Raw genomic sequence first — 27,580 nt, 5'->3', positions numbered from 1 at the left:
CATTAAAATTAATACTACACTATTCCAGTTCCCCTCTGCTATCCCACATTCATGGAACCATGTATGCAACTGAGCAGAAATATCCAAAAGTCACATGCAAACACACCATACCTTTGTTGTACATATATAGATGTATACATGCACGATTGCTAGACAAGAACACACAGTAGTCAGCACACACACACACACACACACACACACACACACACACACACACAGTCAGAGCTAGAACCAAGCCCACCCTCACTTCTTTTTGCCCCATGCCTAGGGTGATAAAGCATAGGCTAGTGGGATATTTGCCAGGACGAGTCCTTACCATCATTCTCCAGAGCCCCAGGAGCACGGCTGTTAAAGATTTGATCCACATGATTCACTATGAACTCGATCACCACCTGCTGGACCCGGACCGCCAGTAAGGCCGCATCTCCATTGCAGTCACTGGCCTCAATCTCTTTAGACCTAGAACGTGGGAGAGACGTCAGCACTGTGAGTCTGCCTTACCACCTGAAGCACACAGGAGCACTGGGCCTTTTGCATGGGCCCCAGCATTGACATTCATGCAGTTTGTTAGTTTGTAGGCTGTCATAACTCTTAAAACTAATGAAAAGGTCTCTCGATTGACCATGAAACCCCAAATATTAAACAAACTTAAAATAGTCGTCAGGCAATACACTACAAGATTTCTCCATAAGTACACAGCACTATAAGATTTCTCCGTAGGTACACAGAAACGTATTTCTTTTTTCTTTATAGGATCCCCTTCTACCTCCACCCAATAGCACTATTGGCAAAATCACTTTATTTTTTAATTTTTAAATTAATTAATTAATTAATTAATTTTGCAGTACTGAGGATTGAACGCAGGGGCATTCTATCTCTGAGCTACATCCCCAGCCCTATTTCTATTCTTTATTTTGAAACAGGGTCTCGCTAAGTTGCCGAGGCTGCCTGTGAACCTGTGATCCTCCTGTCTCAGCCTCGCAAGTATTGAGATTACAAGTGTGCATTACCGCACCTGGCTCGCAAGTCAGCATTTCTGAAGTCACACAAAGGAGCTGATTCAAGTTAGAGACAGCTGTGACATCACCAAAGCCAAGAGCCCCAAAGACAAGAAGGGCCTCTTTTAGGAATTTAGAAGAGACCCCTAACTTTGGCCACACCACGATTATAGCCAACAAAGGAGGAACCCAGAGTTTCCAAGTTAATGGCCAAAGAGCTTAGGCTATTCCATTTCCTTTAATCCATATACGCAGTAAAAGATCACTTGGCTACCCATCTGTCTTCAGGGGGCTTCAGTTCTGAAGAGTGCAGGCTTTATTTCTGTCACTGGGCTCTAAGCGCGGGGGTGAGAGGGTGAGGGTGTGTGGTTACCTGAGGAGGTTTGGAGCCCACACCAGGGCCAGGTTCCTGGCGTGCATGTTGGTCTTGCTGCTGAAGGAGGCGATGTGGGCCAGGTGTCGAATCAGGTATTCCAAGGTCCTGTTAACAGGTTTTTGTTGTTGTTGTTGTTGTTGTTGTTGTTTTAGTAAACAGAGCCAGAAACTTCAGTGTTGAAACCTAGCATCTGAAGATCATTTCCTTTTTTCTTTCTTTTTTCCCTCACCCCCTGTGGTACTGGGGATTGAAATTAGAGGCAGTCTACCTCTAAGCTACATCCCCAGCCTTTCTTTCTTTCTTGTTTTGAAATAGGGTCTCGCTAGGTTGCTGAGAGTCTTGTTAAGTTGCCAAAGTGGTTCTTGAACCTGTGATCCTCCTGTCTCAGCCTCCCAAGTGCTGGGATTACAAGCATGGACTACCATGTCCGGCTCCGAAAATAATTTCTAAGTTGAGATTTAAGAGACTCTTACCAATTTTGAAGGAATACTGGGAAGATATCAAGATGGATGGAAGCAATCTTTGGGCCTTAGGTACAAGTGGGGATGGGGGTCAGTCTTGTGGCAAGTCAGCTGAGGACCAGCCAGAGATAGAACCAGCCAGAGATAGACCAAGGAACCGAAGACCTCGGGGCTGAGGGCTCTCAGTGGCCACTTGCTCCTCCCTCCACCCAGCACCTACTCCTGTGGCCATGGAATAGGTTCTCATCTAGGCTTAAAAAAAATTATTGCCAGGTATGGTGGCACATGCTTGTAATCCCACCATTTGGGAGGCTGAGACAGGAGGATGTGGCCAGCCTCAGCTACTTAGTGATGCCCTTTGCAACTCAGTGAGACCCTGTTTCAAAATAAAGACTAAAAAACTAGGGTTGGGAGTGTAGCCTGGAGGTAGAATGCCCTTGGGTTTCATCCCCAGTACTACAAAATAAATAAATAAATAATAAATTAAAAATAAATAAAATGCCGGGCGTGGTGGTGCACGCTTGTAATCCCCGTGCTTGGGAGGGAGAGACAGAAGGATCGCACAGGTTCGAAGCCAGCCTCAGCTACTTAGTGAGGCTCTCAGCAACTTAGACCCTGTTTCCAAATAAAGTATAAAATAGGTCTGGGAATATAGCCCGGAGGTAGAAAGCCCCTGGGTTCCACCCCCAGTACCATCAAAATAAATAAATAAATAAAATAAAATAAAATAAAATTCTGCCTTCTGGTAAAGGATAGGCAGGTACAAGGAACACTGATGGTAAACTGGGGGTGCAGCTGAGAAGCTGGGGTGGGTGCAAAAAAGCTGGTCTTGATGAGCCAGGAGCCAGTCATCCCTGCTGTAAAGGGTCTGTGATCCCATATACCTGGTCATGCCATGAGCCCAGGTGAGGCTTAGGATGTCACTGCTCCTTGTGGGATTGAAATGACTTCCTGTGCAACTCTGATGATGAGTGCACCCTCAAGGGGCTGGGGATAGAGGCTTCCCTTTACTGCCAATGTACCTGGCCAGGATCAACTCCACTTGATAACAGTCGCCATTAGTTTGTGAATTTCCTAGCCCCAGGGAAGCCAACCACGCATGTGTGTTCTGATTCTGCAGCTGCCCCGCCTCCTGGATGCTTCACCACATTAAGAGGCTGGGCATTTCTCTTCCCAGGGATTCTTACCTATAGTGGGACGGGGGAAGCTCCTGGATAACATTTTGGATTCGGGCCAGCTGGCTTTCTTCTGGGCAATGTGACACTGCTTCCTGGGGAGAAGAACATGAAGCGGCCTGTGAGTGCCCAGAACACGACCACCTACTGCGTGTACTCCAGACCCCTGGCTCTCCAGCCTCAAAACCCTGCCCAGATATCAGACACCCCCCCCCTGCCCCGTTCCAAGAGGCATGCTCTTCCATGAAAACAACCAGCCAGCTACGGTGTCAGGGGGCTCCTGTGTGCAGAGCCCCAGGGCGTGCACTCAGGGACAGGTGGGCTGTTTGGGTCTGTGTCTCCAGATGGTGATGAGGTGTTTCAGAAAGAACCTGCAGGGTTGTGGGTGGACCCTGTAGGGCAGAGAGTCACAGAAACACATTCAGAGAGATAAAGACACAGAGAGAGATGGCACAGTGGCACAAGTCTATGCAGACAGCGGTGACTACCCATGACCTCCCGCACTCAGCTGCTGCCAGTCTCGGATGCCCAGAAGCAGGAAAGACCTCTTGGTCCCTGAGATGGTGGCGTTGCCCCAACTTGCTCTCTGATTATTTCCTACATGGGGCAGAAACAGTGGGAAAGCTGTGTGATCGCACACCAGGCCTGTCCAGCTCTTGGCTAGTTCCTGGGGTTGCTGTGCCCCTTGGGCCCATCCCCATAACCTGCCTCACCTGTGCCCAGGCTCAAGGGTCCCCGGGGCAGTGTGTGTGCTCACCAACTGCCGGCATGGGGCGCTGCCTGTCAAGGCAATGGTGAGCACGGCTTTCTTTTTGACTGAGATTAACTTACATGTATTAAAAATGTACAGCCAGGTGTGGTGGTGCACACCTGTAATCCCAGTACTTGGGAGGCTGAGACAGGAGGATCACAGATTTGAGGCCAGTGTGCAGTAATTTAGTGAAACCCTGTTTTAAAATAAAAAATAAAATAGGGCTGGGGGTATAGCTCAGAGGTAGATTCAATCTACCGCTAAATTCAATCCCAGGATTAAAAAAAAAAAAAAAAAAGTAAGGGATGAAAGGAGAGAAGGAGGAAGGAACAGAGAAGGGACAAAGGAAGGGAAATAAATTCACGAAGTGTTAGCTGAAGATTTGTACTCTTTTTGTACTTTTGTGATACTTGGGATTAGGGATTAAACCTAAGGGCATTCTACCTCTGAGCCACACCCCCGGCCCTATCTTATTATTTTTTTAGTCTCAGTCTCCCAAGTACTGGGATCTGGGATCTTAGATGTGCGTCACTACACCAGGCTTTTTTTTTTTTCTGGAGATGGAACCCAGGGGCATTCGACCTCCAAGCTACACCCCTTGCCCTATTTTTTATTCTTTATCTTGAAACCAGGTCTCACTGAGTTGCAGAGGGCCTCACAGCTGAGGCTGTCCGCGAACCACGATCCTCAGTCTCAGCCTCCCTAATGCTGGGATTACAAGCGTGCGCCACCATGCCCGGCTATACCAGGCTTTTTTTGTTCTTGTTTTTGAAACAAAGTCTCACTAAGTTGCCAGATTGGCTTTGAACCTGTGCTCCTTCTGTCTCCCTCTCCCAAATACTGGGATTAAAAACTTGTACCCCTGTGCCCAGCTCCTTGAGTTAATTTTGTACATAACTGCCTAGATAGCACCGCCTAAACTAAGATGTGCTTTAAAAGGGACTCGAGCTATTTTTATCCTTTTTTTTTTTAATGCAGCCTGGAATCAAACCCAGGGTCTTGCACATGCTAGATAATCGCTTTATCATTGAGCTACACCCTCTCTTCAGTCTTGATCTCTGTCTTGAATTCACAGGCAGATGTGACTGATAGAGTCTTCTTTTCCTCCTTGTACCGCACACTTGCTTTATGTTTGTATCATACCAGATATAATAGTAAAATATATCCTTTTTTTTTTGCAGGTCTGGGGATGGAACCCAGGGGCATTTGACCTCCGAGCTACACTGCCTGCCCTATTTTTTATTCTTTATTTTGAAACAGGGTCTCACTAAGTTGCAGAGGGCCTAAGTAGCTGAGGCTGTCCACGAACGGCGATCTTCTGGTCACAGCCTCCCGAATGCTGGGATTACAAGCGTGCGCCACCATGCCCGGCTTAAAATATATTCTGTACTTGGATAAATACTCTCTGCTATAATACAACCAAAAAGGAGATCTTAACTCAAGACTTCTGTATATTGCTCACATCTATTCAGTCTTTAGCTCTCATTTTCTGGCTGATGTTTAGATGCTGATGGTTACACTCTTGGTACTAGGTGTTTCTAGAACTCATTAGTAAATGTGGAAGGTGAGTAACTTGACTGAGCACCCTATTTGCTAGGCTCTCCTCCTCCTCTTCTTCCTCCTCCTCTTTCTCTTCTCCCCCCCCCCTTCTTTTTTGGTACTATGGATTGAACCAGGAGCTTTCTACCTCTGAGCTACATCCCCAACCCCTTTAAAGAAATTGTTTTGAAACAGGGTGTCACTAAGTTGCTGAGGTTGGCCTCTAACCTGCAATCCTTCTGCCTCAGCCTTCCAAATATTTGGATTACAGGCATGCAATACCACACTCGGCTTGGTGGGTGCTATTCTAGGCCATACCTGCTGCATATTTTCTGGTCTTATTTAGAGTCGAACTTCAAGGTCCTGCCCCAGCCTGGATCTCCCCATTCCTCATCCTGGCCCCCCAGCAGCTGCCACCTCCCACAATGTACTTATCTGGTACAGTTACTGTTGTGGTCTCCTTTGCTAGAACATAGTTCTGTAAGTACAGGGATGTGATGAGTCCCAGGTCCAAAACTTCCTGACACAATAGGTGATTTCTATATGGGATACATCATGTCAGGGCTCTGTCCACCAGGTTTTTCTTGTTTACCTTGTGTGTGTGTGTGTGTGGGGGGGGGTGGTACTGGAGATTGAACCCAGAGGCATTCTATCTCTGAGCTACACCCTCGCCCTTTTTATTTTTATTCTTGTTTAAAAACAAGTTATTGCTAAGTTGCTGAGAATCTTACTATGTTACTGAGGCTATCCTCCTCTGCTCCCCTCCTGTCTTGGCCTCCCTAATACTAGGATTACAGGTGTACACTATCACACATGGCTCTGTTTACTTTTTTTTTTTTTTTTTTTCAGTACCGAGGAAGGAACTCAGGGGCACTTTACCTCTGAGCTATACCATCAGCCCTATTTTTTATTCTTTGAAACAGAGTCTCATTGAGCTGCAAAGTGCCTCCCTAAGTAGTTGAGGCTGTCTGCAAATGGCGATCCTCCCGCCTCAGCCTCTCAAATGCTGAGATTACAAGTGTGCACAACCACACCAGGCTTACCTTTTTTTTTTTTTTTTTTTTTTTGGTGGTACTGGGGTTCCTGGAAGCCCTTCTTCCTCCGGGCTACACTCCCAGACCTATTTTATATTTTTGAAACAGGGTCTCTTACGCCAGCACGGCTGGCTTCGAACCTGCGCGATCCTCCTGTCTCTGCCTCCCAAGCGCGGGGATTACAAGCGTGCGCCACCACGCCCGGCAAGGCTTACCTTTTTTCTTTAAATGAAGTAAAATACATATACAGAAGTCCACATTTTAAAAGACAAGCAAAATCCTCTACACGGACACTTTTCTCTTTTCCTAAATAGAGCGGGAAAGATGTGGGACCAGGTGGCCACCACCACAGGTGTCCCGTCTCCTAGTGGAGCCCCTAGTGGGGCTGCCTGGGTTGTCAGACCCAGAGCAAGCAAAATCTCCACTGCCGACTTTGCTTCACCATGCCGGATGGAGGGGCAGAAGAAAGTGCCAGACACCTCCCTTCTCATCCCCAGAACTGTTATTTTTTTAAAAAATAGGACAGGCTTGGTGTGGTGGTGCACGCCTCTAGTCCTAGTGCTTGGGAGGCTGAGACAGGAGGATTGAGGCCAGGGAACACCTTCAGCAACTTAGTGAGACCCTTTAAAATAAATAAATAAATAAATAAATAAATAAATAAATAAATAGGGCAGCCTCAGCTACTTAGGCTCTCAGCAACTTAGTGAGACCCTGTTTCCGAATAAAATATAAAATAGGTCTGGGAGTGTAGCCCAGGGTTAGAAAGCCCCTGGGTTCCATCCCTAGTATCACACACACACACACACACACACACAAAAAAAAAAAAAAAAAAAAAATTAGGACTGGGCTGGGCATGGTGGCTCACATCTGCAATCACAGTACTTTGTTTTTTTGCTTTTTTTGGTGGTACTGGGGTTCCTGGAAGCCCTTCTACCTCCGGGCTACACTTCCAGACCTATTTTATATTTTTGAAACAGGGTCTCTTATGCCAGAGAGGCTGGCTTCGAACCTGCGTGATCCTCCTGTCTCTGTCTCCCAAGCCCGGCCAGCAATCAATCACAGTACTTTGGAGGCTGAGACAGGTAGTTCACAGGTTCAAGGACAGTCTAAGCAACTTAGTGAGGCTCTCAGCAACCTAGTGAGACCATGTTTCAAAACTAAAAATAAAATAGGTCTGGGGATGAAGCTTGGTGGTGGAAGGCCTGTGGGTTTGATTCCCAGCACCACGAAACAAAACAAAACAACAGAAAACAAAAACACAGGACTGTGAAGAGGACTGAGCTCCACCAGGCAGGAAGAACCTTGCTCAAGGGTAAGGAAGGGCTGAGGAAAGCTTGCAGATGGATCCTCCCTCTCAGGTTCCAGAGTGTGGGGGAGGGTAGAGGTCTCCCTGCTTTCCCAGCTCAGTCTGGACCAGTCTTTACAAAGCCACTTCCCTCCTAAAGGTGTCTGGGGAAATAAAGGGTGTAGGTTCCTTTATCAGCCCCTGTGGAAAGTAGCTTTAATATTTAGGAAGCTGCTAGTCATCTTTGTTTTCCAAAGCGGAGGCAGGCTCGCCCCAGGATGCCCGCAGGTCCCTGTTGGCACTGGCTTTTATTTCATTCTTCACAGCCTCTCCCCACCCAGGTCCAACCCTATCCAGGAAACCCATGGGGTCCTAGATGGATCTGGTCACTGCAAACTTCACTGGGCACCTGGGGGAGGGGTGTCGAGATTTTGCCCAATCTAATTTTTTTTTTGCCTGTAAGAGAATTTCACTCATCATTAGCCAAGTCAATCTGGCTGGCTAATGTTTAAATCTTAAAAGATCTAGAATGAAACTGTGACTATTTGTTCTCTTCCAATGACTATCAACAACACTAGCCTCCTTCCCTGAAAGACTCTGGCCCAGGCTGACTCCACTCTGGTGGGAGGCCCCTCACTCTGTGTTTCTGGGTTTCCATAAGGCCATCGCTGCTCCTGCTGCCTGGACAGCCCTTTCACTGTGGTGGCCCCGCAGGAAACACTTGGAGCGCACCTTTCCACCTGCGCCCTAGCTACAACTTTAAGCTTTATTCGTTACTTTAAAATCACCATAAAACCGTTTTTGTTACTTTAAGTGGTTTAAAAACTATTAATTATATTTTGTAAAGTTGTTCATGCATATGATTAAAAAACAAACAAAACACCAAATAATTAAAAAAACACACACAAAAGAAAGTTAGTGTTCCTTTCAACTGCAGAACCTGCCTCCAGAGGCAACCACACGCGTCCTTGAAGGCAGTCTCTGTACACGCTGTCTTTGGTACGCCAGTGATCTGGCTATCTGTGAATTCCTCTGCCTGTCACCCTTCATTTCCTCCTGCTTGTTAAACGCTGGCCACACCGGCCTCTACATGTCCCTCAAGCTCAGCATGTCGCCCAGGGGCTGGCCTTTGTGCCCACTGTTGTGTCTAAGCATCTTTTCCCCCCAGATACTGGGACAATCTGTTCCCTTGTTTCATTTGTCTCCGTGCAAAAGTCATCTCAGAGAGATCTCTGCTTACCGTACGTAACACAGCAGTCCCCATTTTCCTCTCCCCCTTACTGTTATTTTTCTCCACAGTCTTTATCAATCATTCTCACTTTGGTCCATTAAGTAAACGACTTTGTCATCTCTCTCTTCCACCAAGATGCAGGTTTCACTAAAGCAAGGCTTGCTTCTGTTTTGCTCACTATTGACTCCACAGCCCCAGAACTATGCCCGCCAGATGTACATAGTAGGTGTCCAATAAACATTCGCTGAGTGGAACAAATGAATGAGTCAATATTTTGCTTTGTGCCGGGCGGCGCACGCTTGTAATCCCCGCGCTTGGGAGGCAGAGACAGGAGGATCGCGCAGGTTCGAAGCCAGCCGCGCTGGCTTAAGAGACCCTGTTTCCAAATAAAAAGTATAAAATAGGTCTGGGAGTGTAGCCCGGAGGTAGAAGGGTTTCTAGGAACCCCAGTACCCCCCCCCCCAAAATATGAAATGTGCAAGTCATCAGACCTGGTAGGCCGACATTTACTAAGTAACAATTACAACATTTTCCAGCACCCACAGGCAAGGAACAGAAACACAGTAACAAAATAAATACAGTTCCTGTCTGGAGGAAGCTCATAGTTTATCCAAGGAGACTGATACATAAAGAAATAACTTCAATACAAATACAATATATAAAATATCCTCCCTCAAGACTCAAAATCTTGGGACATAATGATGTTAGTTGGATGGATCAGAATACAATTGAATTTTGCCTAAAACAAAAATTCTGTTATCTTCTGACAAAAATAAAATACAAGCTGGGTGTGGTGGCGCATGCTTGTAATCCCCGTGCTTGGGAGGCGGAGACAGAAGGATCCCACGGGTTCGAAGCCAGCCTCAGCTACTTAGTGAGGCTTTCAGCAACTTAGTGAGACCCTGTTTCCAAATAAAATTTTAAAAAAAACGCCTGGGAGTATAGCCCGGAGGTAGAAAGCCTCTGGGTTTCACCCCCAGTACCACACACACACACACACACACAAAGTACAATGTATTGGGTTATATAATTGCTCTCAAAGATATCAGGTCCTAAACCCTGGAACATGGAAATCTGACCTTATTTGGAAGAAGCGTCCTTGCAGATGAGACTAAGGACACTGAGTAGGGAGAGAGATTACCCTATCTTATCTGGGTGAGCACTAAATACAATTTTAGGCAGCCTTGCTTAAGAGGGGTGCAGGAGATTAGACACAGCCAGAAGGAAAAAAGGCAACATGACCCAGAGGTAGAGATGGGTGCGGGGTGGCCATAAACCAAGGTCTGTCAGCAGCAACCAGAAGCTGGGTGAGGGAGGAACAGAACTTTCCTCTAGAGCCTCTGGAGGGAGCACTGGCCCTGCTAGCCCTGGAGCTCAGCCCGGGAAGACTTACTGAAGGCCTTTGGCCTCCTGCATTGAGAGGTTATGAATTTCTGTTGCTTAAGCCACCCAGCCACCCAGTTTGTGTCACTTTGTTATAGCACGTGCAGGAAACTAGTATCTGTACTCAAAATTAAAATATGGAATCTACAGAAAATAAAAGTTGCCTCTTATTGCATCACTCAGAAGCAATCGCCAACACCCTACTTCCACATGAAGCACAAGAGAAGCTGCCGCAGCTTCAATATGTTCCACATAAAAAAAGAAGAAATCAGATGCTTTTCCTAATATGCAAAAGCTAAGGAGAAATGAGTAACAGGAAGAACTCTAGATGGAGATCCTACAGAGGGGCAAATAAGGTGACCTAACTGAGGGGTGGGAGGGGGAAGAAGGAAACTCTCTAAAGCACATGATGTACTTAAACACACATATCAAAGTAATTCACTAAGCCAAGCATGGGAGGGAGGGACAGGGAGGAAATGGGGTGGGGATTGGGTAAGGGCTAATTGGATAATATGTGCATATATGTCTCCACAATTCTTGTATCCCAATAAGATGTATGACTACAATGCACCAATAAAAAAAAATAGTTCTGGGAGTATAGCCTGAAGGTAGAAAAGCCCCTGGGTTTCACTCCCAGTACCACCAATAAATAAATAAATAAATAAATAAATAAATAAATTTAAATAAAAAATAAAAGGGCTGGTATATAGCTTGGAGATAGAATGCCCCTGTCTTCAATCTCTAGTACCAAAAAATTATATGCATTTTATATGCATATATAATTATATAGATAGATATATACAGTTCAGTTGGTAAATTGATTTTTTGTGATTTTTCCCCTTTGCTTTTATTTATAGGAAGCCCTTCTCACCCTGAAATCTGTTTGATTTCCCTCTTCCCCAACAGTTAGACAAATTTTCTATGGAAGTGTTCTTTTGTTCTATCTCCTATTATGGTATTTAATACCTAGATCTACTTAAGTGATAACTCAGGTTTTAAGTGTATGGGACTTATGAGACAGAATTTTATGTGTGTGTGTGTTGCAGGGGACTGAACGAGGGACATTCTTCCTCTGAGTTATAATATCAGACTTTTTATTTTTTATTATGAAACACTGTCTTGCTGAGTTGCTAAGGGTCTGGCCCTCTAAGTTGCTGAGGCTGGCTTTGAAACTTCAATCCTCCTGTCTCAGCCTCTCAACTACTGGGGTCACAGGTGTGCCTCACCGTGCCTGGCCACCGTTTTAATCTTTCCCTCCCTTTTCTAGTTGTACCATTCCAGGCAAACCTCTTTGAATCTCAATTTACAATAATATCTACCTCACTCAATAAATGGCACTAATATTATTATTTTATTAATAGTTTTTTTGATTGTCTTATTATCCCATTGGGGTATTATTTGCCTCCAGCTCTGCAAGAAAGTTGAAATAAATTATGGAGAGAATGTGTAACACTGTAACAGCTATTTTCACATCCTTGAATATGTGTTAATATTATCATATTCATTACTGCTGATCCAAGGAATCTGAAAGATGATAAATTCTGAGACATAGTTAACATCGTTAAGTATACTGTAATGTTTATAAAAGCAAAGTATTGAGAAACAACAACAAAAAAATGCCCATCAGAGGGAAACCAGGTTAGAAATTTAACATGGAGCTGGGCGTGGTGGTGCACGCTTGTAATCCCCGCGCTTGGGAGGCTGAGACAGGAGGATCGCGCAGGTTCAAAGCCAGCCTCAGCTGCTTAGTGAGGCTCTCAGCAACTTAGTGAGACCCTGTTTCCAAATAAAATATAAAATAGGTCTGGGAGTATAGCTCGGAGGTAGAAAGCCTCTGAGTTCCACCCTCAGTACCACAAAAAAAAAAAAAAAAAAGAAATTTAACATGGACAGATTGGTTATGCTGCAAAAAGAAAAATTTTTCTAAAGTAGGAAGATAGAGGATTAAAGAAGAAAAAGTGTGGGGGGTATGAGAGAGAGAGAGAGAGAGATGCTGAGAGAGACAGACAGAAAGACAGAGTAGGAAGGCAGATTATATGCTTTAGGTAAGAATGCTCAGGTGATTTATACTTTCTCCTTGATTTTTTAATATTGTTTTAATATTTGCAATAAAATTTTATTTATTTAATATTTTTTTATATTGGAAATGGAACCCAGGGGCATTTGACCTCTGGGCTACACCCAAAGCCCTTTTAATTTTTATTTTTGAAACAAGATCTTGCTATGTTGTTGACGCTGGCCTCAAGCCTACAATCTTCCTGTCTCAGTCTCCCAAGTACTGGGATTACATATAGGTGTCATCATGCCTGGCTTAAATTTTTTATTTTAAAGCAGGGTCTCACTAAGTTGCTGAGGGTCCCACTAATTTCCTGAGGCTGTCCTTGAACCTGTGATCCTTCTGTCTCAGCCTCCCGAGTACTGGGACTCCAGGCGTGCGTCACCATGCCTGGCAATAAAAATTTCTTTTGCGCTCTGACCACCCTCCTCCATCATTCCACTGACCTCAATGGGCTGGGAACCCCTCCACTGACTTCACTGGTACCCGTCTTCCTCCTGTTCTCATCTCTTTCCCATCAGACTACACCCCATGGTAGCTGTTTACATGAGGCGCTGGTATATTCTTATACCTCTCTCCTCACTTTGACTAGCTGAACCCCAACCTTGGCTAATCCCAACTATGCCTGTTGTGCACTTACACACACACCACCAGATAGATGTCCAGATGTTCAGATCCTTTGCATGTGTGTGTTTCAGGTGTTCAAGCCCTGTGGCCAGGTGTTCAAACCCTGTGTGTGTGGGGGGGGGCATAGGGGATTCAACTCAGGAGTCTTCTACCTCCAAGCCCCAACCTTTTTTATTTTTTAATTTTGAAACAGGGTCTTGCTAGGTTGCTCAGGGTCTCAATAACATTGCTTAAGCTGGCCTTGAATCTGCAGTTTTTCTGTCTCAGCCTCCCAAATAGTGGGATCACAGGTGTGTACCACCATGGCTGGCCAAGCCCTATTTTTAATGTTATTGTTACAGTCATCTTTTAAGCATTTATTTCCCTTTTTACTCACCCACGGGTTCCTCCTTAGTGGCCACATGGCCACTGTTTAGGAGTTTAGCTCTTCTCCATCCATACTCCCAGCCTAACTCACTAACCATTCCTGTGCTCCTTCACGGCTGCTTCTCTGTTTCTTTCCTCTTCTCAGCTTTCTGGCCCATGCTTTTGACTACTGTTTGCTCCATCTCCCTTCTCTAAGCACCAACCTCTTCCCCCAGTCCCCAAAACAAACACAGAAGGATCAGCTTGATAATCAGCAGTAGCTGGGTAGCACCAGGGGTCTCAGGTTCCTGTCCGGCCTCTGCTGTGTGACCTTGGGCCGGCAACTTTACTTTGCTGGTCTTTAGTTTCCTCCCGATACAAGATACAATGGATACAAGATATGATGAGGCACATTCAGTTGAATAGACACAGAGATAATGTAACTCAGCTCTTAAACAATAGGATTCTGAAAGTTTGAGAAAGTAAAATGTAGCCAACAGGTCTCCTGCCCTACCTTCCTCACCCCACCGCTCTGCTCCCCAGGCCTTGCTAAGATAATGTCAACCCGCTGGTGAAAACGTTGTTGTCTCAGTGCCCAGACTCTCCTTGACCCGTCCTGTGCATCCTACCCAGTAACCATGGTAACCACCGGGCCACTCACCGTGAACTTCTCATAGAGCTCATAGGTGAGGAGTGGGTTGGGCAGCTCCCGGAAGTAGAGCTTGCAGAGCGAGCCCACGCAGTGGATGTCCTGCAGGTACACTTCCCTGGTCAGATCTGGACACTGATCGGAGCCGAACTCTTGCCTGAAACAGCACAGACAGAGACATAACAATCCCAGCAACATGTGCCCGGAGTCAGCGGCCTCTTGGCAGCTGGCAGGCGAGAGGACCCCAGGCTGCGGATCCCACTGATCGACCGTGATTCTACTGCAGGCATGAGGTAGCCCGGGGAGAGACACCTCAGGGCTGAGTCTTCCCTGGAAACCGGCTGCTATTAGAAAGAGGGAAACCCAGGTACACGTGGCTTTACTGTCAATCTGTACCACCTGCCTCTGCAGCCTTGACGACGAGCATCGGAACTTCAAAACTGATTCGCTGCCGGGCGTGGTGGCGCACGCGTGTAATCCCAGTACGGGAGGCTGAGACAGGAGGATCCCACAGGTTCAAGGCCAGCCTCAGCTACTTAGTGAGGCCCTCTGCAACTTAGTGAGACCCTGTTTCAAAATAAAGAATAAAAAATAGGGCCATGGAGTGTAGCTCAGAGGGCGAATGCCCCTGGGTTCCATCCCCAGATAAGGAAAAAAAAAATCTGATTTGCTAAGCAGTGGTGCATGCTTGTAATCCCAGCATTTGGGAGGCTGAGACTGGAGGATCAAGGTTCGCAGACAGCCTCAGCTACTTAGTGAGGCCCTCTGCAACTTAGTGAGACCCTGCTTCAAAATAAAGAATAAAAAATAGGGCAGGAGGTATGGCTCGGAGGTCAAATGCCCCTGGGTTCCATCCCCAGACCTGCAAAAAGCAAGCAAGCAAACAAACAAACAATTAGCCAAAAGGCCTATTGAGATTTCAGTCTCTTTCCTTCCTTCCTTCCTTCCCTCCTTTTTTCCTTCCTTCCTTCCTCCCTCTTTAACATTGCTTAATATGAAATTCCTTTTTTTTTTTTTTTTTTTGCCATACTGGGGATGGAATCCAGGGGCATTCTACCTTGAAGCTACACCTCCAGCCCCATTTTTTAGTATATATATAATTTGGTGGTACTGGGGTTCCTGGAAACCCTTCTACCTCCTAGACCTATTTTTATATTTTTATTTGAAAATAGGGTCTCTTAAGCTAGCGCGGCTGGCTTCGAACCTGTGCGATCCTCCTGTCTCTGCCTCCCAAGCACGGTGATTACAAGCGTGCGCCACCACGCCCGGCTAGTCTTTATATTTTTTGAAACAGCGTCTCACTGAGTCGCGAAGGGCCTCGCTAAGTACCTGAGGCTGTCCACAAATCACCATCCTCCAGTCTCTGCCTCCCGTGTTCTGGGATTAGTTAGTACGCCACCGTGCCTGGCTGGAATTCCCTTTCTTATAGAGGGACCAAAGCCAGGGTGGGTCAGATCATTATTGCTCATCTCCATATATGCCACAAAATTGTTTTTTCTGGGTGGTTGGCAGGGAAATCGCTGCCAGCACCTGAGAGCACTTGATGGGGCCTGGAAAAGAGAGCTGTGCCATGGCTTCATGAATTCCAGGTGCATTTTTTTTTTTTAAGAGTAGAAGGAAAACAATCCAGAAATTATTTATTTAACCCAGAATCTTCCTTGTCAAGGCCAAGGCCCGTCCTTAAGTTAAAAAGAAGCTGCCACCACCCAAGGGTCTTTCCAGAATGCTAATGCTGTGTAGTGCAGTTCAGAGCTAAGAGTAAACCATTAAGAACTGCTCACTACTCAAGAAATGTGGCTCAGTGGTAGAGTACTTGCTTAGCATGTACAAGGCCATGGGTTCAACACTTACCTGCAGAAAAGGAAAAAACATTTTTTTTGGTACTGGGGGTGGAACCCAGGGGCATTCTACCTCCAAGCTATACCCCCAGCCCATTTTTTATTCTTTATTTTGAAACAGGGTCTCACTGAGTTACAAAGGGCCTTGCTAAGTAGCTGAGGCTGGCTACGAACCGTGATCCTCCTGTCTCAGCCTCCCAAATGCTGGGATGACAAGTGTGTGCCACCACGCCCGGCAACATTTCTTATTAAAAAAAAAACAACTCTAAAAAATGGCATGTAGGCTGGGTGTGGTGGTACAGGCCTTTAGTGCCAGTACTTGGGAAACTGAGACAGGAGGAGCGCAGGTTCGTGACCAGCCTCAGCAACTTAGTAAGGCCCTGTTTCAAACTGCAAAGTAAAAAGGGATGGGAGTGCAGCTTGGAGGTAGACTGCCCCTGAGTTCAATCTACAGTCCTACAAAAAAATAAATAAATAAATAAAAAAGTCATGTAGTGAAACTTTGTTAGCATATATATTCATTCAAGTCTAAAACTGCAATAAACCAATAATTTTTCTCAACTCTGAACTATCATGTCTATGCCAACAGGAAAACTCACAGTGATCTCCAAGTGTTGAACGCCGTAAAGGGAGCTGGTCTGAGCTTTGGGTAGGCAAGTGAATGATGATACATCATATTTTCCTAACTTGTAATTTAGATCATTTGTGTTAAATCCATTTAAGGAGTAACTTTAGTTGCAAGACAAAGAACCCACAGGAGCTTTGGTTGGAAAGAATTATTTTATCAGGCTAGGGAGCTTCTGCTTTAAAGAAGACAGCAGCCGAGGACCGCGGGCACCACCCTTCCTCCCTTCCTCCTGCTGTTTGGTATTCCTGACACCCAGGGCAGAGGCCAGGACAGACGAGGTCCTGGGGATCCCTCTGGGGCTCTTCTCTTCCTTTACCTTAGCCGTTGTATGTTTGAGGTGATTCCCGAAAGCCGATAGATTCCATCCACAATGCCGTGCGTCTCGATGAATTCTGCACAGCTTTTCAGCACATATGGAACTAAGCAAAGGAAAAGAAAAACAATAAAAGATTAGATGTCAATCTGGCTGTCCTTAACACATATCCGGTGTGTGTGTGTGTGTGTGTGTGTGTGTGTGTGTGTGTGTGTGTGTGTGTTACTAGGGACTGAACCCAGAGGCATTCTACCTCCAAGCTACAATCCCAGCCCTATTTATTTTTTTTATTTTGAAACAGGGTCACGCTAGATTGATGAGTCTCACTACTTGGCTGAGGCTGTCACGGAACCTGTGATCCTCCCATCTCAGACTCCCAAGTGCTGGGATTATAGGCATGCAGCACCACGCCCAGCTTATAGATATCCTTTTAAAAATCCTAGAGTCTTCAAAGAGAAATAAGCATGACACTCCCAGGAGTTACCAGTAGAATCAATTACTTACAAATGGTAGGTGATGTTCTCTTGTGCTTTAAAAATCATAGTTTTGATAACATTTTAGAAAGACCCAAGAGTTTCAAGAGTTTTTTTTTTTTTTTTAAGGACTTGGAAAATATGCAAAAACTTGGATTTTTGAGGCCAGAGGTGACTTTGTAAATCCCATAAGTCATTACACGGATTCTCCACCAATGACCACTTAGCCGCAGCTCCTGACCACCAGCCTCAGAAACTTGTTGGGCATGCATATTCTCTGGCCCCGCCCCTGACCTGTTGCCTTGAATTCTGGGGCTGAGGCTCAGCCATCTGTGTTTTAACGAGAGAGTTATCTGTGACTAATTCTGGTGCATGCTGAAACTGAAGAGCCGCTGCCCTATTGTACACAGGAAGGAACGAGGTGGAGGTAAGTTACTTAACTCACTGACCATTACTTGTTACTTATAAAAAGTAATTAACATATAGGAAGACAAGGCTTATATATAGGTAAAAGACAAGACATGAAATAGAATATATATTGTAAATTCAGTTATGTAAAAAACACAAAGGAAAAAAGATGAGAAGAAAATCAAAATGATAAAGTTATTATTTACACATTCAGTCCATTTTGTGTGTGTGTGGTACTGGGGATTGAACCCAGATGCATTCTATCTCTGAGCTACACCTCTGGTCCTATTTTTTAGTCTTTATTTTAAAAACAGGGTCTCACTACATAGCTGAGAATGCCCAAGAACCTGTGATCCTCCTGCCTCAGCCTCCTAAGTACTGGGATTACAACCAGGAACCACCACGCTCGGTTCATTCACTCATTTTTTTACTTATTTATTTTGCTACTGAAGATTGAACCCAAGGTTGTTCTACCTCTGAGCTACACCTCAGCCCTCTTTTTTTTTTTTTTTAAATCATTACCTTGAAACAGAGTCTTACTAGGTTGATGAGGGTCTCAATAAATTGCTGAAGCTGCGATCCTCCCATTTCAGCCTCCCAAATACTAGAATTACAGGTGTGCACCACCAGGCCTACCTAGTGATTTAAAGATTAAAGTGTTAAAATGCCCTTCTGAAGGTGAGAGTTCTCAACCTTTCCTTCCCCTCGTTGACTTACTGGACCACACAAGGGACTCATAGACTCTTGAATGTCCACTGCTCCTGAGGTGCACAGCCCTGCTGTTTGGGCTGGGCTGTTCTCTTCTCACCTTGGGGTGACGTTGAGGGGCGCAGCCAGCACCATCACGCAGACTTCAGATTTCTCAACCCAGTGAAATAGCTACTGTGTGCCAACAGGGAAACTCACTGCAAATCTACAAGTGCCAAACATTGTGTAAAGGAACCCAGAAGGCGGTGCAGACCCCCTTAGGCCAAGCGCGGCTTGACCCTGAGGGCAGACGCAGGCTTTGAAAGGTACATAGAGAGCAGCAAGTCACTCACCGCCGGGGTCCCAGGTGCCCCTGGGGTCGCCTGTGAGTGAATGGCAGGCCCAAGCCTCAGACGAAGTCTTCAGCGGCTCCTGGAGGCCTAGGGCTGGCCTGGGTCCCACACGCCCAGGCTTGGGCTAGCACCGTGCTTATGTCCTCCACATGGAGCCAGCCCACTGTCTCCTTAGATTAGACTAATGCCAGTTCATTGATGCTTATTACACACATTGTCACGGATTCCAAACTGCACTGGACCTTTATGTGGGTAGACACCAGGTATTCAGCTTCAACTTTCTGTTGGAATTCCGACTACAACACTGCCTACGCGCCCCTTCCCCTTGCTCAGCGATGCTCGTCATACTTCAAGCATCGCGCCCAGCACGCCCAGAGCCCGTCCCCTCCTGCCCTCTGCGACCCGCAAGGGGGAGAGGCTTCGCAGTTAACCCAGCTGCAAAGAGGTCAGGGAGTGCCCTTGCGATCGGAAATATTGAGGCTAGAGACTGCAGATGTGGAAACATTTCCGAGGAGTGGATACAGGGTAGGAACGGGTGTGGAAGTGGGCTGGAGTCCAGAGCCTCTGCTTGCCTTCCATGCAGCTGGAGGTAGAATGCCCCTGGGTTCCATCCTCAGTACCCTCTCCCCCTCCCCCACACACACAAAAGAAAGAAAGAAAGAGCTACAGTTGATTGTGTGTGTGTGTGTGTGTGTGTGTGTGTGTGTGTGTGTGTGTTTGGTGGTACTGGGGTTCCTGGAAGCCCCTCTACCTCCGGGCTACACTCCCAGACCTATTTTATACTTTTATTTGGAAACAGGGTCTCTTAAGCCAGTGAGGCTGGCTTCGAACCTGCGCGATCCTCCTGTCTCTGCCTCCCAAGAGCGGGGATTACAAGAGTGTGCCACCACTTGGCTTGATTGTGTTTTTATAAAAGAGGGCTCTGGGTAAAATTTTGTCTCCTACCTTCATGTAGAGCAAGAGCAAGAGCGCTCCAGTGCTTAAAAGAACATACACACACACACACACACACACACACACACACACACCTTAAAATCCCTGCTGTACACAATAAGGGTTGACTTTTCCCACCACCACAACAAGATCTGTGTGTGTGTGTGTGTGTGTTGCTGGAGATGGAACCCAGGGGCATTCTACTTCTTTTTTTTTTTTTTTTTGGTGGTACTGGGGGTGGAACCCAGGGGCTTTCTACCTCTGGGCTATACTCCCAGACCCATTTTATATTTTATTTGGAAACAGGATCTCACTAAGTTGCTGAAGGCCTCACTAAGTAGCTGAGGCTGGTTTCGAACCTGCGCGATCCTCCTGTCTCAGCCTCCCAAGCGCGAGGATTACAAGTGTGTGCCACCACGCCCGGCAGGGGCATTCTACTTCTGACCTACTCCCCCCCCCCCACCCTATGTTAGTCTTTATTTTGAAACAGGATCTCACTAAGTTGCAGAAGGCCTCACTAAGTAGCTGAAGCTGCCAGAGAACCTGCGATCCTCCTGTCTCAGCCTCCCAATTGCTGGGATTACAAGCGTGTGTCACCACGCCTGGTTCACCATGATGTTTTATAACTGACCACATGAGGGTTATAGTTGAGAGGGGGGAGGGTTGGATGCCCAACTTTCTTTATAAATTTGGGCAAAATATAAAATGACTTTTAGCTGGGCACAGTGGTTCCTGCTGGCCATGTGCCCAGCAAGGCTTTTGTTTTTGTGAATGCTCGGAGTTCGTAAGTTGGCCTGTGCCCCTGAGGGCACAACAGTGACACCACCTATAAATGCAGTGCAAAACAAAACAGAAGTGTAAGTGCAGAACACATCCAGGCTAAGCACAGTTCCCACACTTCTGACTCACAACACTTATACTTAGATCCCGTGTGCTACAAAGACACGTCTATGCACAGAAAAGAGACCCTAGAGAAGAAAATTACTCTTAAATAGATTTACCAAAGAAGGACATAACTGTCATTTCAAAGAACAGAGATGAGTTTTGATTGGTGTGAGCCCAATGGATGGGGGAGGCAAGCTGTGTTTTCACGAAGAATACCACATTATAAATTCACATTTTAGATAAGCCACAAATAGAAATAATAGCTGGCATTGTAGAATGCTTTTTATATGCCAGAGTCTTTGTGAAATGTATTATTCAGCCCCAGCTATGAGGTTAATATCACTATTATCTTCATATTATAAATGTAGAAACTAAGAAAAAGATTTTTTGGGGGGTAGGAATTAAACTTAGAAGCATTCTTTCTCTGATCTACATCACCAGCCCTTTTAAATTTTTATTTTGAAACAAGGTCTCTCTAAATTGCTGAGGTTTTCCTTGACCTTAGAATCCTCTTCTCTCAGCCTCCCAAGTACCGGGATAACAGGCGTGTACCACCCAACTGGCTCTGTTTATTTTAAAAGTGGGGAGAACACATTCCATCTAGTCTAGCTTTAGTACTGAGGCCCTAGAAGCCCTTGTCCCTCTTGCCCACAGATCTGTTTAAGCAGGTGGTGCTATTAAGACAACCCAGGAGACGAGGTCGTGGTCCCAGTCCCCGGGGAGTGTTAGCTTTCCTGGACTCTGATCTTGGGCTGAGTTGGAAGACGCAGGAATCCTCTGACATTCTCAGCAATAATTAAGGATTTGCATAATTATGCAGCGTCATCTAGAGCCCGGGTTCTCAGACTTTCCGGTCTCCAGAAGCCATAATACCCTCCAGGGGATTCTGATGCTCCTGACAGCTGAAGAACCACATGGGTTCTCAAACTTTGCTATGCGTACAAATCACCTGGTGGGTCTTGTTACCCTGCATATCCTGATTCAGTAGGAAAGTGGGTGGAGGGGGTGTCGAGAACTTGCACTTCTAACAAATTTCCAGGTGATGGGGTGCTGCCAATCTGTAGCCCACGCTCAGGGCAGCCAGAGTATAAAGATGGTGCTAGAGGGCGGTTTCGCAGGGTCTACCAAGAGCTTAGTCTTAGAGTTTCAGAATTCTTTAGACTATTGTTCCCATGGTCCAACTGGACTGGGGACACCCTAGGATTCCGAAACAGGGTAGAAGCTTGATACAAAATTGCTGAGTAGTTTTGGATGGAAAGAAAGCTCCCATTGTCGATTTAGGCCTGGGAAGGGGTGACGTTGGAGGTTAGAGTCACAGAACTGGTTCTGTGAGATTTAACCCGGGTTTGGAGAACTTTAGGCCTCCACCTACAGAGATACACACAGTTGCTGATTATGATACAAATTATGATCTCTTTGAATTATTTCATGATGGTTCTCTAACTCCCCACTTTATTTAATTTATTCTTTTTTTTTTTTTTTCTGGATCAGTTATCTTAAAAGTTAAAATTTTGCCGGCCATGGTAGCACACACTTGTAATCCCAGTACTTGGGAGGTTGAGGCAGGAGAATCACAGGTTTGAGGACAGCTTTCGTAAGTAGTGAAGTTCTCATCAACCTAGCAAGACCCTGTTTCCAAATAAGAAATAAAAATCGGGCTGGGGGCACAGCTTGCAGGTAGAAGCCTTTGGGTTCAATCCTCAGTAACAAACACACACACACACACACACACACACACACACACACACACACAGAGTTAAATTTTAATCTGAGCATAAAATACTTTTTTTTTTTTGATGGTACTGGGGTTTCTGGAAACCCTTCTACCTCTGGGCTACACTCGAGATCCATTTTTTAAAATATATATATTTTTATTTGGAAACAGTCTCTTAAGCCAGTGCAGCTGGCTTCAAACCTGCACAATCCAATCCTCCTGTCTCTGCCTCCTAAGCACGGAGATTACAAGTGTGCGCCACCACGCCCGGCTCATAAAATACATTTTGAGGTGGTTTCTGGTAAAAAGTAAAATGTTGCCCTTGATTTAGTGCTTACAGCTCATAAAGTTCTTTGGTGCATTTATTGTAACCCAGTAAACAGATATTTTACACTGTGTGTGTGTGTGTGTGTGTGTGTGTGTAGAGTTCTAGGGTTTGAACCCAGAAGCATTCTATCTCTTACACCTTCAGCCATTTTTATTTTGAAAAAGGGTGTCTCACTAAATTGCTGAGGCTGGCCTCAAACCTGTGGTCCGGCTGAGACACGATGATCTCAGGCTCCAGGACAGTGCAGGAACTTAGCAAGACTCTCAGAAATCTAGTAAGACCCTGTTTCAAAATAATAATAATGATATGCCGGGCGTGGTGGCGCACGCTTGTAATCCCCGCGCTTGGGAGGCGGAGACAGGAGGATCACGCAGGTTCGAAGCCAGCCGCGCTGGCGTAAGAGACCCTGTTTCAAAAATATAAAATAGGTCTGGGAGTGTAGCCCGGAGGTAGAAGGGCTTCCAGGAACCCCAGTACCACCAAAAAAAAAAAATAAATAATAATAATAATGATAAAAAACAATTTAAAAGGCTGGGGGTGTTGCTTGAAGGTAGCATGCCCCTGGGTTCAGGGTTCAGTACCCATTCACACACACACACACACACACACACACACACACACACACACACACACACTACATACATACTATACAATTCCGCTTAAAAAAAAAAAAAACTCCAGAAAATGCAAACTAATTTTAGTAAGAAAAAACAGTGAAGAGTTGGGAGGTGGGGATGAGGAAGGGGGCTGAGAAAACTCTGAGACCTAATCAATATGCCTATCAAGTTATTTGAGATAATTTTGTAAAGCAAAATAATTGAATATATTGGGATTTTAGCCTGTCTTCCTTAGAGATAAAAGTTTCTTCCAAGAAAAATTTTTTTTAAAGTTCACATAATTCAAATGGCATAGAATGTACCCTTTTAAAGGCCCAAAATAAGTGGGTTTTAGAATATTTACAAGTTAAACAACCATTATATTATCTAACTCCAGAACATTTTTATCTCTCCCAAATAAACCCAACACTCATAATTAGTTACTATCCATTCTCCCCTCTCTGCAGCCCCTAACAAACTTCATTTCTATGAATTTGACTGTTTTAGAAATTTCCTATGAAATCTTAAAATATGTGGCCCTTGTGATCGGCTTCTTTCACTTAGCACAGTGTTTCCAAGGTCCGTTCATGCTGAACCATGTGCCAATATTTTATGCCTTTTTATGGCTGAATAATATTCCAAGTAAATTTCTCATTTTGTTTATCCATTCATTAGTTGATAGAAATTTGACTTGTTTCCACTTTTTGGCTATTTTTTTAATAATGTTGCTATGAGCCTCCCTATAAAGGTTTTGTTTATAAAATCAGTACCACAAATTTTTTAAAAATTAAATTTAAATTTGTGTGTGTGTGTGTGTGTGTGTGTGTGTGTGCGCGCACACACACATATGCGCGCTACTAGGGATTGAACCCAGAGGCATTTTACCTCTGAACTGTGTCCCTAGCCCTAATTTTTTTTTTTTTTTTTTTTTTTTTACTGAGGGTCTCACTAAGTTGCTGAGGCTGGCCTGGAACCTGCGACCCTCCTGTCTCATACTCCTAAGTACTGGGATTACAGCATGCGCCATTGTGCTCAGCTTCTTTTTTTAAGAGAAAAGAGAAAAGAAAGAATAAATATGTATATTTATTTGTATATGTATTCAATGTCTATGGAAGGATATAAAAGAAAGTCATAAATTCAGTTGCCTACAGGAAAAGGACCTGAAAGGCTGGGTCTAAGGCTCTGAGTAGGAGCCAGACTTCCCACTGTATATTCTTTCATACTTGTGTGTGTGTGTGTGTGTGTGTGTGTGTGTGTGTGTGTGTGTGGTACTGGGGATTGAACCCAGGAGCATTTACCTCTGAGCTACAATCCTAGACTGACTAATTAATTGATTAGTTAACTAATTAGTTAATTTGAAACAGTCTCACTAGGCTGCTGAGGGCCTCACTAAGTTGCTGAGCCTGCCTCAAACCTGTAACCCTTCTGCCTCTGCTTCCTAAATACTGGGATCACAGGTGTGCGGCACCATGCTTGACATACTTTTGAATTTTGAACTCTAAGACTGGATTTAGCCAAGCATGGTGGTGTACACTCGTAATCTCAGCATTTGGGAGGCTTAGACAGGAGGATCCGGGTTTGCAGACAGCCTCAGCTACTTAGTGAGGCCCTTTGCAACTCAGTGAGACCCTTTTTCAAAATAAAAAATAAAAATAGAGCTGGGAGTGTGGCTCAGAGGTAGAATGCCCCTGGGTTCCATCCCCAGTACCACCAAAAAAAAAAAAAAAAAAAAAGGACTAGATTTACTTTTCATAAATTGCACTCCAAAACTCTGATGTAAGCCCCCCAGGTGTGCTGTACCAGGTGCAAGGTGTCGTCTGTTCCCTGCCGCCTCCACTGCTAAGCGGAGCGCGTCCTGGGGCCGCCCTGCGTCTAGGCTCTCATCTAGAAGAGCTTTGAAAACACGAGTACTCAAGATGTTTTGCCCGACAGGAGCTTGGCCAATTTCTCCAAATGGGTCCTTCAAGAAAGAAAACACTTAAAAGTGCCAGGTACTGCTTAAGGTGGGTTTTTGGTTTTTTATTTTTTGTCTGCAGCACTCTCCATTTTACACTTACAGCCAGACCATGGAGCAGGTAAGTGGTCTCCGTGTGAAATTGGGAGAGGTCAGGTGAGTTGCCCAACGTTGCGCAGGGCAGGGACGCACACCCGTGTCTGACTCCAAAGCCCACTATGATACCTGACTCCCTATGATACCTGACGGATGGGAACAGAAAAGCCCTGGCTCTACCTGCCCCTGTCAAGCCTCCTCCTCAGGAGCGCGGGTCCTGGGAGTTGGTGGTCAGCTATGCAGGCGTGACTGAGCGAACTGGTCCCTTCCTGGACTGTCCAGACACCTGAAATTCTGCCCTGCATGCCCCACCATTAGTGTTCAACACCTCGCGGTATCCTTTTGAAACTTCCTTTAAAATAGTTACAAAAGAATGCAAATGGATAACAAATGAAAAAGATATATACAAATAGATAGTACAGGCTGTTTTAAGGTATCCTTTCCCTTATATTAAATTTCTTCTTCTATAAAACAGCAGCATTACTTAGGCACCATCTATGAAGTCTTCTTATTTTTTGGTGGTACTGGGGTTCCTGGAAGCCCTTCTACCTCCAGGCTACACTCCCAGACCTATTTTTACATTTTTATTTGGAAACAGGGTCTCCTAAGCCAGCACGAATGGCTGACTTCGAACCTGTGCGATCCTCCTGTCTCTGTCTCCCAAGCGCGGGGATTACAAGCGTGCGCCACCACGCCCGGCTTTATTCTTTATTTTGAAGCAGGGTCTCACTAAGTTGCAGAGGGCCTCACTAAGTAGCTGAGGCTGGTCATGAGCCAAGATCCTCCTGTCTCAGCCTCCCAGATGCTGGAATTACAAGTGTGCGCCAACATGCCAGGCTTTTGGGTTTAATTTTTAATTTTTTGTCTTAGGGGGTTGAACCCAGAGACCTTCTACCTCTGAGCTAGACCTGCAGCCCTATGCTTTAATTTTTATTTTGAAGCTGGGTCTCACTAAGCTGCTGAGGTTGGCCTCAAACCTGCCATCCTCCAGTCTGAGCCTCCCAAGTACAGGGATTACACATGTGCACCACCACGCCCAGCTGGAACCAGACTTCTGAAAAACAAGTTTCATTAAAGAAGCCAGAGGGTTTCTGAAATCACTGAGGCAACTTCTAAAATATCGGCTTGAGTCCTTTCCAATAGCCCTGTTGAAGTAATTACCCCTCATTAGGTGGAGGATTTGCCGGCAGCCAGGGTGGCAGAGGACCAGCTCTGCACAGGAGCCCCGTTCCCAATGGCAGGCGCAACCCGAAGCCGATCGCCCGGCTCAGGGTTCAGGGTGACCTGGGTCCCTCCCTCTTCACTTGGGGCTCCCAGATGCCACGTTGCCGTTGACTGGCCTCGTGGTGACGGTGCTCCTCCCTCGGTCAAAGCAGGTGTGCTCAGCACGTCAGGTCGAGCTTGAAGGACAAAAGGTGAAGCAGAGCTTTGCCCTCAAGGAGCCAAGACGGGAGCAAGCACCTGTTGTGGCTCCCAGGTGCTGGGTCTGGGTTATGCACTTTTTTTCTTTTGTTGCTTGGGATTGAACCAGGGGCATTCTACCTCCAGCCCTATTTTTTTTTTTTTCCTTTATTTTGAAACAGGTTCTCACTGAGTTGCAGAGGGCCTCACTAAGTAGTTGCGGCTGTCTGCGAACCACGATCTTCCGGTCTCAGCCTCCCAAATGCTGGGATTATAGGTATTATGCACTTTTTAATGTATTAGTTGTACCCAGTGCTGCCTCCACAACCACCCTGTGAGGGAAGTGTTTATCCCTGTAACATCAATGAGGAAACCAAAGCTCCGAGGTATTAAGTAATTGGCCAGGATGAAAATACCAGGTAAATATGTTAAGGGCCCTAGATCAGCACAAAGAATGTGACAGAAATTCTTTTGAGAAGATCACACATGGTGGCGGAGGTCAGGTGTCTTAGGTGTTGATCAAGATCAGGATACTGTGTGCATTTGTACAGCTCTAACGTGTGAGATGGCCCACGTTAGAGTGCCGACACCCTCACACTCGGGCTCACAGAGCTGAGACAGAAGGGGCAGACCCAGCCAGCAGGCGATCGGCACAATATGATTTGATAAACATTACCACCCCCACAGAAAGCTCAGTATCTGGCATGTGATCAGCACACAGCTGACATCACCCACCTTCCCGTGGTGGGGAGAATGAGGTGGGAAAGTAAAAAGCCAAGGTGCTGAGCTCCAGGAATGCACCTGGGCCAGGCCGGTGGAAGGGTGTGTACACCGGGGTTGTGAAGAGACCGTGGCTGAGAACCATGCATTCTACTTCTAAGATATGGCCTCGGTGAGCTTTCTTACTGTAAAACACTCCAAGGCTCCCTTGTGGTCTGAAGAGCACTATCCAGTGGGGCAGCCTGGGGACTGGACCACCAGCTGCCTCGCCAGAGTGAACCCAGTGTTTTTCCTTCAAGGAAGCAGGCCTTCGAGACAAGGTGTGGTAGGAAGTGGAAAAGAC

The 27,580-nt window shown here is 45.7% G+C and overlaps 1 protein-coding gene across 1 annotated transcript in view; it reads right to left on the bottom strand.

Moving 5' to 3' along the window:
- The window catches only part of ARHGAP31 (Rho GTPase activating protein 31), a gene marked incomplete at both ends in the record, with an annotated part of 118,065 nt that overhangs the window by 26,719 nt on the left and 63,766 nt on the right, over positions 1–27,580 (bottom strand). The window contains 5 exons of the mRNA XM_080696520.1: positions 317–459; positions 1,372–1,479; positions 3,023–3,105; positions 13,923–14,067; positions 16,693–16,795. Of these exons, the coding sequence (XP_080552646.1) occupies positions 317–459; positions 1,372–1,479; positions 3,023–3,105; positions 13,923–14,067; positions 16,693–16,795 (582 nt within the window). The remainder of the gene's footprint in view (positions 1–316; positions 460–1,371; positions 1,480–3,022; positions 3,106–13,922; positions 14,068–16,692; positions 16,796–27,580) is intronic.

This window comes from Muscardinus avellanarius (genome assembly GCF_963383645.1).
Source record: "Muscardinus avellanarius genome assembly, chromosome: 5".
Lineage (NCBI taxonomy): Eukaryota > Metazoa > Chordata > Mammalia > Rodentia > Gliridae > Muscardinus > Muscardinus avellanarius.
The sequence above is the reverse complement of the archived record's forward strand: the minus strand, read 5'-3'. Positions and strand labels throughout refer to the sequence as shown.